Source organism: Mesoplodon bidens, assembly GCF_964165515.1.
Source record: "Mesoplodon bidens genome assembly, chromosome: 15".
Lineage (NCBI taxonomy): Eukaryota > Metazoa > Chordata > Mammalia > Artiodactyla > Ziphiidae > Mesoplodon > Mesoplodon bidens.
In genome coordinates, this window is record NC_138171.1 from 79,642,995 (window position 1) to 79,655,247 (window position 12,253).

General features: G+C 36.2%; 1 protein-coding gene across 4 annotated transcripts in view; it reads right to left on the bottom strand.

The window, feature by feature from the left end:
• Positions 1–12,253, bottom strand: part of ESF1 (ESF1 nucleolar pre-rRNA processing protein homolog) — a 60,009-nt gene that overhangs the window by 26,718 nt on the left and 21,038 nt on the right. For all 4 annotated transcript variants that reach the window (XM_081257471.1, XM_081257470.1, XM_081257469.1 and 1 more), the window contains exon 9: positions 11,500–11,661. In XM_081257471.1, coding sequence (XP_081113597.1) covers positions 11,500–11,661 — 162 coding nt within the window. The remainder of the gene's footprint in view (positions 1–11,499; positions 11,662–12,253) is intronic.

The window sequence follows — 12,253 nt, forward strand, 5'->3', positions numbered from 1 at the left end:
GTATTTTCTTCCACATATACTGGGCTGAGTTTATATACGTAAACTGTAATTCTGACTACTGCTAAAAAGACTTCCCAAATAACTATTAGGAAAACAGTGTCTTCCCAACCTTCTTCCTATTATGACAGATATAAAAAATAATGCTTGGTCTTCCCTGGTGGTGCAGTGGTTGAGAGTCCGCCTGCCGATGCAGGGGACACAGGTTCGTGCCCTGGTCCGGGAGGATCCCACATGCTGTGGAGCAGCTAGGCCCGTGAGCCATGGCTGCTGAGCCTGCGTGTCCGGAGCCTGTGCTCTGCAACAGGAGAGGCCACAACAGTGAGAGGCCCGTGTACCGCAAAAAAAAAAAAATGCTTGCACAGCACACTGGAGTAAATGGAGGAGGCTACCAGAGAAGGAAGCGAAGCTGGGGGCTGCTCTGGTTGGTCTAGAGGCTAAAGGGATCAATACTTGGGCAAATCTGTAATCCACAGGTGGTATGCTGGTTGGGGATCTCTGAAGCAGAGTACCTTTAAGGTTTACTCCTTTTCTAGTATTTGTAATTAACTCAGAGTTTATTTCATTGGCAGTGTCCTTCACTGCAACATTGAAAAAGTTACAGAATGAGAATTAATAGAGAATGAAAGTAACACTGAAAATTAGGACTTCAATATATCCATGGCTTGTTATAAGCTAGCACTGTTTCTATTCTTAGGGATTCTCTGTTGACAGAAATCTACTAAAGTAATCTATGATGGGTCAAGCATTCTTTGGGTCCAGAAAGATATCAGAATCTTGGAATACCAACTAACAACACATATGCCTAGGAGCCTGCAGTGTTCAACAGCAAATAGGCAAAGGCTTCCGTTGGCTTTTTTTTTTTTTTTAAGACTTTCAGAGCAGCTTATTAATCAGAAGACAGGCTTCTTAGACATTGTCACATATGTGATCCTGGCCGTAGACCAAACTGTTCCCACACCCTGAGAAGTCTGCTTCTGCTTCGAAATTATGAATCCAAATAAATTACTTAAAAAATATTTTTAAATCTCTCTATGCTTCCACAGAAAGAAGCAGCGACGGAAACCTAAAATGAAATATATTTTATGACAATCTAAGGTGACAATGCTTAGGAAAAGCTTGGTGAAGTCCAAGGCAGACAGATATCCCTAATTTATGCAAGCCAATTCTTAGAGAAGCATATGCCTTCAAAATGCATGCTTCAATTTACCACTGAGGCGTATCATTCCAAACACCAAGGGAACCCGCCCAAGTCAAATTATTGGCACTCATCTTTGGACATACATAGGATCAGATTTTCAAGTTTATGCCAAATAATTTTACAGATAAAAGTTTTCCATGTCACTGAATGAGTAGATTGAGCTAAGGCTATCTCTTGATAGCTCATTTGATGAGAACTATCCCCCACCCTCAATGAAGATTATCATGAGGGAGGAAAGTACTTGTACACTCTCTTCCCCTAGTAATTACATCAGGCAAATAGTGTCACTGTGTATTGAAAATAATACAGAGTCCCTCCCACACGATACCTGTAGATTTAACCTGCTTAGCTAGCTACCAGTTCAAGCCACAATATTTTTACCAGCTTTACCTTGGACCTCAAAGTTTTGAAGTATCATTGCATTATAGTCAGTGAGCAGTTGTCTACAATGGTCTAACCAAAAGGGCACTGAGAAAGGCTGGCAAATCTTTCAGAGCGCAGGAACATGGCATATGGTCCCAAAGTGGGATTAAGTTTTATATCAAACCAAAGAGCTATAGAAAGTACTTATGCCCTTTCCTTTATGTGGCTTCAAACCTTGAGCCAACTGTAGAAAATAGATTTGATTTTGTGTATTTTATCAGCATATCTGAGGAGCCTTCATAAATTAAAAAATAAGAAGCTCCTTAGTTAGCACCATGAATTAACAGAACTGTTTCAAGATAAATGATAAGAGGCATGAAGATGTTCTACTCAAAGGAATTTATCCCTAAGAAAATTCAATATAAGGTTATTATGTCCTCCATAATAGCAAAACATTAGAAAGAGCTTAAAACATAAATTAGATACACAATGGAATGTGACGCAGGCATTATGATTAAAAGATTATTTAGAAACATGTAAAAATAAGTATGAGAAATGAAACAAAAAAGGAGAATGCAAAATGGGAGTATAATCAACTACATGTGCCTGTAGAAGATAATGGATAAAAATGAATGTGTAATAGCTAAAACATGGAAGCAACCCAAGTGTCCATCAATGGATGAACTAGATAAGCAAAATGCAGCATATATACACATATATACACACATACATACCATGGAATATTACTCAGCCTTAAGAAGGATGCTACAACACGGATGAACCTTGAGGACATTCTGCTAACTGAAATAAGTCAGTGACAAAAATATGAATACTGTATGATTCCATTTATATGAGATACTTAGAGTAGCCAAAATCAGAGAGACAGAAAGTAGAATGGTGGTTGCCAGAGGCTGAGGGAGGGGCAATGAAGAGTTGTTTAATGGATATAGAGATTTGGTTTTATAAAGATGAAAATGCTGTGGAGATGGATGGTCGTGATGGCTGCACAATAGTATGAATGTTCTTAATACCACTGCACTACACACTTGAACATAGTTAAGATGGTAAAGTTTATGTTATGTATATTTTATCACAAAAAAATTGGGGAAAAAACCCAATGTGTTAAAGTAGTATAAGGTTATATGACTTTTCAATCTTAGAAAAAAAAAGAACAGCAATAATGAAACTGCTGAAAGTAGTCTGAGTGAATTCTGTCAAAATAACACATGGAACATGTGTGTGAAAAATGACAGCGTGCTAGCCAGGCAGTCAGTATATAGAATGATGACGTGGGACAACCTCAAATAGAATAGGCAAAAGCTCTGCTTTAAAGACCAAAGAATTCACAACTTCAAATAACTCACCATAGCTGTGGGCTGCAGGAAAACAATACATGAAACACACTCTCTGTTCTTGAACCGATTTTGGGCAGATTGTAAATCTAACGCGAAGTCAAAAAAAGTACTACTGTCTGGAAATAGTAGCTACAGATGCAAACAGTACAACTGACATGACGCACAGGCAGAGAGGGAAAGGACGACATTAAGAGAATCAGTCTAGATGCTGGCAACCAGAAGCACTTATTGATTTATGTATTTAATTGGGACCCTAAAACAGCAGACCAATTAACCTAAAACTTCAAAAGGTATGGGAATTTTTAGCACTTTCTGAAACTACTACTATTATAAAAGTATCTTCAGTTTTGCTTTAGATCTTTTTTTTAAAAGCTTCTTGGAAAACTTTAAAAAAATTAAATCTTAATACTAACAGAGAAAATTATTGTTAAAATAATCCAGTAAATTCTGAGAAATTTACTGGCAACTCTACGGAGAAAATGTGCTACCACTGTTTTTAGATAACCCTAGCTGCTTCTCATTTTTATTACACATTCCACAAATGATTTAATTTTTCTTTTTTGGGGGGGGGCACAGTAAAAGTTTAAGCTTATTACTGTACAAGGCCCTTAGAGTCAACCTGTTAACTGGATGATTTAAGGAAGGAATGGACACCTAAGTTTTAAAATTCAAGCTATGTACTAGCTGTGTACAAGTTATGATAGTGCACTGCAAACTGGTTTCCTCCCCATCACCAAAACATGAAGCAAACTGCAAATTCTTTTTAGTTTATTTTAGTTTTCCATTTAATGCTCTCCTCTACACTGAACTCAAAATTTTAAACATCTGGTTATTTTAAAAGTTCTGACCAAAAAAAGTTTTGCGACTATATTTCAAATAATGGATACACTGGCAATAAATGGAAATAAGAGATATAGCCAAAAGTAAATAGTGAACAGGTTTTGAGATGTCTGAAAATTACAAAATGTTTGAAACCGGGCTGCCTAGCAAAATGAATGCCCAACTGATTCAAAACATTTTATTTCTAAATAAAGAATGAATAACACAATAGTCACAGATACAGGTCATTAATGTCTCTGTGTTTAAGCTTCCCATTGGGTCACTGAATACAGAAATGGAGATGGAATAAAGATGGGGAAAAAGGAAGTACAAAGGATAAAGAACAGATACTAGAATCAAACAGAACTACAGCTGTGAAGCGTGGAGGAAAGAGTAAGTAGAAGGAGGAGGAGCTGCGACCCCACCTCTCGCCTCCGTGCATGGGAGTCAAGAGAGACTCCTCTTGCAGGGTGAGACAGCAAGGAGTCCTTCCTTCTTCTCTGCCTTCCACGTCTCCTTCAAAAGACTAAGAATCCCACAGCTCTGGGTGTATCCGACAAGATCTGCCCAGACACTCACAGTCTCACCACTAGTACAGCTTTAAGAGGACAGTATTCATCTCATTATATCCTTTATCTCTATTTAATTCTGTCATCACAAGAAGTCCACAACTTCCAAATCATCCCTTCTCCTAAAAATATGCTGAATATTCCCATTCCCACCCTTCCCCAAAAAGAACATTTCTACACCTTAGTCCATCATAATCAGTCATTAATAGTTATTAACAAAATCCTCTTTATTCATTCCCTTGCTAATTTGAGTCTCACTGAAACCTGGCTCTTCTCTGAGGACACTGTTTCTCCTGCAGCTCTTCTAGGTGGTGAATTTTTCTCTCCCACAGTCTGTCCATCTTGCTGCTCACTGCCAACTCCAGTCCACTGGCTGGTCTTACTCCTACAGTCCCCAACTTTTAGTAACATGTTATCAGACTATACCATCTACTCCCCCGTACTGTAGAGATCTAATGACTATAGTCACACCCCTCACTTCTTGAACAGCTAAGCTTTGGCTCACTGCCACTCTCTCCAATTCTGGCCCTGTCATAATTCTTGGTGATTCCGATATCCACACAGATGACTGTTCCAACACCCTGTGCCTCACAGTTCACTGACTATTATTTCATACTCCCTGTAATCTCAGAAACTCCGCCCATAACTAGAACTGTCATTATCCAAACTGCAAACACACCATAATCTTAATTTCAAGTATCCTACTCCTCAACCATTAGCTCCAATCCTTGCATTTTATTCTCTCTAGTACTCCAAGGCTAACAATTCTTTTGTCTCACAGGGACCTACAGTCCATCAATCCTCTGACCTTTCCCCTATCCGTCACCCCCAATATACCCTCATTTCCCTCCTAACCCAACATAGATACTATGGTCCATCATTACAATCACCCCCTCCCCCCCTCATCCCTACTCTCAGCTGATGACTTTACTTCCCATTTCACTAGGAAAATATAAGTAAATAGAAGAGTACCACAAGCTCCCACCACCATTTCTACTTATACCCTCTGTGACCATATTCCTTCCCTTCTCTCCTGTACAATGGATGAAATGTCCATGCACATCTACCAAAGGCCAATTCCTCCACTCGAGCAAAAACATTCCAACTCCTTTTGCCTACTTTAGAATGTAGTTCTCTGCATCATTTTTCCTGTCTGTGGATCACTCCCAGAAGTAATATAGCATGCTGTTATTTCCTCTCATATTAAAGAAAAATGCTCTCTTGATCTCACTTTCCCTTCCAGTTTCTAGAGGGAGTTCTACTAGCATAAGTTAGAATGCTAACTAACAAATGTAGAAGAAATGACAGAAACAGAAAATCAATATTTTGCAACCAACAATATAATAACTGATTCAAGCAAGGATCTATAAATCTATAAATCTATAACATCACCAAGTAAAATGTTGAGGAACAGGATATTCACACACTGCACAAATTACCTATCAGTTACAAAAGAAAAAGTGGAGCTTTATGATGGAAAAATCAGTAGGACACCACCTTAACCGAGTGAGCAAAGTTAACAGCACAAAAAATGGGACAAACTGACATTATGTGCCTCTGATGTGAAGCAATGGGAAGTATACAACATTATTCATGGAAAATTCTTGCCAAAAACTTTTCAGCTGAATTGTGAGGAAACAATCAGACAAATCCAGATTGTGGGTATTCTATAAGTCAACTACTATAGACACTTTAAAACTGACTGATCCTGGATCAGGAAAAAACACCGTAAAGAGTATTACTGGAACGAGTGAGAAATTTGACCATCATTTTAACGATATTAAATTCCCTTAGTGTGATAATAGCGTCATGCTTATGTAGAAGAATGTCTTTGTTTGGAAGTTACATGTCAAAGTATTTTTTTAAGGATGAAGTGTGATGATGCCTGCAACTTCCTAATCGTCAAATATTTTAGAAAAAGGAGTTGTCTCTCCTAACTGTCTCCAATTCCACTCCTCATTCTCTCCTAACCCCATTAAGCTCATCCTCCCCATTCCACCAAAACTCTTCAATGGTCTCTACATTGCTAAATCCCATGGTCTTTCTTAGTCTGTATTTTACTGACCCATCTTCTCACTGAAATGCATTCTTCACTTGGCCACCTGGATACCCCACAACCCTGAATTTCCTCCTTTGTTTCTGGTAGCTTCTTCCCAGCTGCCTCTGGATGGTCCCTGCTCACCTCTCCTCAACCTCTAAATGCTGGAGTACTCCAAGTGATCAATTTTTGAACCTCTTTTCTTTTCTACTTACAATCACTCCGTTGGTGTTCTTTACTTACAGAGATCTGTACAATGAAGATTCTCAAATTTATATCTCCAGTCTTGACCTGTTCCCTGAACTTTAAACTGGATATCCAACTATCTACTTGGCATGTCTATTTCAATATATAATAGGCATCTTACATGTGACGAAGAGAATTTCTGAAGTTCCCTTGAAAACCTGTCCAACCCACAATCTTTATTATCTCAGGATTATTACAATAGCCTCTTGACTGATCTCCCCAATTTTGTCCTTCCCTGCCACTTTAATCTACTCTCAAGTAGAGCAGCCAGATTGGTCCTGTTAAAAATAAGTCAGCTCCTCTTTTTATTGTATCTATGGGATGATGGATGCTAACTAAACTTATTGCAGTAATCATTTTACAATATATGTAAGTCAAACTATTATGCTGTACACCTTAAACGTATACAGTAACATATGTCAATTATATGTCAATAAAACTGGAAAAAACCCAAGTCAGATCTTATTGCTCCTCAGCTTAAACACTCCAATAGTTTCTCATCTCACTCAGAGATGTTCAAGCCCTTAAAATGGTCTGCAAGACCCTCATGATCTGGCCCCATTACCTCTCTGACATCCATTATTCTCTCCTTCACTCACTCACTGTGGTCACACTATTCTCTGTGCTGCTCCTCAAACACACTAGATAAGCCACAGCTTCAAGGCCACTCACTTGCTATCCCCTCTGCTCGCACACTCTCCTCTGCATGGCTCACCCCCGACCTCCACTTCCTTTAGTCTCTGCTCAAATATCTTTCTTACTAAAGACTTACCTGTCTCCCCTTAACCAGAAATATAAGCTTTATGAGGTCTAGGATTTGTATGTTTTGCTCACATGGTGTCTAGAATGGTTCTTGGCACATGCTCAATATTTGAAGGGAAGTTGAGGCACTGCAGGATGATGAGTAGAAAAAAGACCAGATATCCTTTTCACCTGTGTCTATTAATCAGGCGATAACTAAGAAAAAGAGGACTTTTATCATATCTAATTTCATTTAAGATTATAGACAAAGAAACATGTCATTATCTGTTCATATTCTGGATGAAATTTCAAAGATTAAAATACATGGCTTGCAGTATCTACAACAAAAAATTATTATCACATAAATTATTAGGGGAGGTTATTTAATATATGAGATAAAACTCATTATGCTTTATTTATATGTATATTACAAATTCCCTAATGAGGCACATTCATCGATAAAGTCTCAATATGCTAATTACATGTGTTACTTTCTCTACTCATCAAAATGAGTCAGGCAGGATACCTTATTAGCAACACATTGAGATGGGCAATGTTACTCCACAACAAAACAATGAATTACAACGTTCCTTAAAAATCTTAAAATTCAACATTTTTAATCATTTATAATCTCAATTAATAACACTGTATTATCACACCTCCATGAGGAACTAAAATATCAAGAGAAAGAGTAGTTTCACTCTAGTTGTTACACCCATGTACCTGTTATCTGCTTCCCTTAACACTTACCCTCAAAGAATTAAACTCCTAATGTTACTATATTGTATAATCCAACGTAAAAAGATAGGAAGTTTAAACAGTCTAAACTAAAATTTCTTTCAAGCCACGCCAAGTGCAGCAACTGTTAGTGATTATTAAGAGTACTTATTTTTCTGCAGAGTTTAATATTTTGGAAATTCAAGCCACAGAAAAACTGATGCATGATATACTATAATCTCATACTGACCCTCTGTGGTTTACTGAAGTATAACATCAAAAAAGTCCTGCGGGTAATTGTTACTGGGAACATACATTTCTTAAGACACAAATTCAACAAAATACACGTGTGATATGAATAGTACTGTGTAGCTTACAAAGTACTCTGTAATATCTCAAATTAAGCAAGAAAGGTATTATTAGTCCCACTTTCCAAATAAGTAAACTGAGATCCTGAAAGAGTAGTTCATTTTTCTCATTTAACATGTCTAGTATGTAAAAGACCCTTTACATTTACATACACACAAAAAAAAACGCACGCACGCACTTGTGTGCACATCCATACCAAAGATTCACAGGGTAGTAATACCCCATACAGGGCCTTCAAAAATACTATGGTTAAAGACTTTAAAAAATGCATTATACAGCAAAATATCAACTTTCCTTCATTCATCTAAGAGTAAAAATTACATAGCGAATTTTGATGATAATTCCATGAAACTGGCACTTTCATCATTGTTGAAGGCATTAAAAACCGGTACAACCCTTTTGGAAAGCAATTTGGCAGTAATCTCAAGACACAAAAAGTGTCCATGTCCTTTCCTAGTAATTCCATTTCTGGGAAGCTAGCCTATGAAAATAATTTAAAATATGGAAAAAGCTATAGATTATTTATAACATTCTAGATGTTTGGCATCTGAGATTTAAAATTTGAGGCTTGGACACCGGTAGTTTTAACAGCTTGTGAGAGAACCACAGGTTGATCTGTAGCATATGTAAAGTGGCTACGTGAGTGAGGAAGTCATGTTACTAACTGATGAGTGAGCCTGACTGCCAGCATTAGCTTCTCCTTGTGGTCTCTACAAGTTCTCACATGCACAGACGTTTCTAAAATGGGGTGGGTGGGTGGGAATAAGCATCTTTGTTAAAAAACTGTTTTATAAGTAAAAGGCCCTAAAATAGCAAGCCTATTACTTGGCTGGTGATAAAAGTGAAGAGATCTAAGGAAGTACTGATATTTGTGGGTTTGGGAATGCTAACAGCCTTAGATCAAATTTCTTTTCAATGCCATGGTCCTATTGTAATGAAAGATCAGAAACATGACTAAATATTCAACAATAGAGAAATGATAAATTAAACCACAATCTACCTAATCACTCAGTGGCTGAATAAGGGTAATGGAATTACAGATGCTAATTTTTCATTTTACATTTTCAAAATATTTTATATGACATTAATATCACATCCACAAATAGCAAAGTCAAGATAAAAATGTACTGCTAAATATAAGAGGGAACAGTCTCTAATTCATCACATGAGATCAGCATTACCCTGATACCAAAAGCTAATTAAGGACATTTCAAGAAACGAAAACTATAGACAAATATTCCTCATTAACACAGGTTCAAAAATCTTTTATGAAACATTACTAAACTGAGTCCAGGAATATAAAAAAAGTACAATGAACCATGACTAAGTGAGGTTTATCCTAGGAAAACTGTACTGCTTAAATCTTCCTATGCATCACTTTTTGGTATTTGCACTACGTAACTGTACTAATAAAGACAAAGGTTAGATCTGGCCCACTCAATATAGCTCTAAAATATTTAATATAAAACTTTGCAATCAACTTTATTTTAAATATTCTTTCTCAAATAGTCATCTGAATACCTAAATTTAAAATATGTTCATTTAAAATATCTTCATTCAACAAGCTCATTCTAAGATTAGAATTAAGCTACAATTACAACATACTTGACTAAAAGACAAAATCCAACATTTCTTGGAATCATAAATCCAAGGACCTCATATAAAAAAATTTCTTCACACATCTCTGAGTGGTATGGTTGTATTGCTTTATTGTGAGACTTACTGACAAAGGACACTCAACTCCTTAAAGCAGCCTCTGTGCTCTTCTGATCAACAATCCTAAGGATATAGAGAATTCCTCTTTACCTTACACTGAAATCTACTTTCCTTCAACTTTTATCCACTGGTAAAAGCACTGACTTCTGAGGTAGTATGTGAGATTAAGTCTCTGTTTACATACTCAGCCTCCAAGTACTTGAAAATAACTATTAAGTCACTTTTTAGACTCTTCCTCTCCAGGCTAAATTAATTGAGTTTTCTCAACCACTGTTCATAGGATAACACTACTAAACTTCATTTTTTCTTACCACCACTTCCTGCAAAAGCCAAACATTAAAACAAATGGGTTATAACATAGTACCATGTTCCTACAGAAATAGGCAGAAGATATGTGTATATCCTAATAAATTTACTGCAAGAGTCAATCAATCCTCAAATATCAAAATATCGTAGTTCCCCCCCCCAAATAAAAACAACCTAAGAAAACAGATATCTTACTCTCAGTGCAAAAACATACTAGTGTAAGAAACAGAAGTAACTGAATATAGAACAGTTAATGCAATGGTGCTATAAGTAGTATTTTTTCATCTAGAGATGAATTGAGGCTAAAAGAATTGAATCCTTGTCAAAAATTATACCTACCTTTAAAAGATATACATATATGTAAAAAGCAGTAATTTGAAAAAAAAAAACCCACGTTATTTGCAAAGGTACATGCTGATTTGCCCAGGATTGTTAAGAAAAAATGCATATGCTAGAAAACAACCCTCGTTTATCCTAGCTTTTCTTTGTTTAGCTTTGACATGGTTTTCATGTTATTGTACTAGTATTAGGTTATTGAACTCTTCAAGGCAGTTATAAAAACTACTTACGATGCTATACTTCTTTGTTCAAAAATACTCAAACATTGCACAATTGAGACAGAAAACTATGTATTACATATTTTGTGTTAGTGAAACCTCACTAATTAAAGTCTAGTAGCAGTTACTGGAGAAAAGTCCACTTATTAATAACATATTTTGAAAAAAAGTTTAATGACTTTAGAATACATGGTGCCTGGATTCAAATTTCTATAACCTGAGAATACTGGAATCAAACCTAGGAAAGGTCTACTTTTATAAATGGATAATTTGTAGTTAGTAAATTAAAGAGACAAAGAATAAGCCGCAGTAGTAGAAAACGCTGGTGCTAAAGTGAATTAAATCATGCATGCAGATATCATGTTATCTTCCTCACCAAAACACTCCTTGAAAATGTGATTTTTTTAAGTTTATGTTTCCAAAGAGTTGATATTCTTTTCTTTTATATCCAACATCCCAAAACGAAGGAAAACAAGTGAATATTTAGTTAGTATCTAATTCTTACCTGGAACCCACTTAATTTCCATTTCCATATCATTTTCTTTGCCTTTCTTTTCTTTTTCTTGAATAACTTGCAAGAGCTGCCTATATTTAGCAATTTGTTCTTCATCATCCTTCTGGCTTCTTTTTGTTTTCCCACCTTCTTCTACACTGACTCCATCATCACCTAACAAAAAAATCAATTTCATTTAATACACAGAAATAATTTACTTCTAACTTCAGTGTTTAATCTCAGTCACTGCAGCACCCTCCTAAACAACGTCAGATACACTGTAACAATAGAATATCAAAATCAGACTTAAATTTCTTAATACAAAATGAATTAAATGACTTAGGTCTTGTTTATAATAAAAATCAGTTGCAATATAAGTTAGCATGGTCACAATATTACACTTGGGAATCTCTTTTTATTAAAATTCATATTTCAAAATAATCCTGTAGTCATGTAACATTCTTGGACTTTTCCACCCTACAAGCAAGATAGCAGGGATGGCACTTTTTTCCTCTTTATGTCTCCCACCATCCAACAGTGTGGCTTTAAAATGTATGGTCAATAAAAAGAGCCTGAATAGTGTTGGGATGCATCTGATAAATGGATTTAGCCATTTATGCTGATGATACAGATAAAGGAAGTTCCCTGTAATCCAAAACAAAGAATAATGAGTCCTTTCCATTTGAGAGTGAGCAAGCATGCTTACTCTCAGGATCTCATTAATACATTAAGAATAAAAATGAATAAATTAGAAGTTTGTGCAATT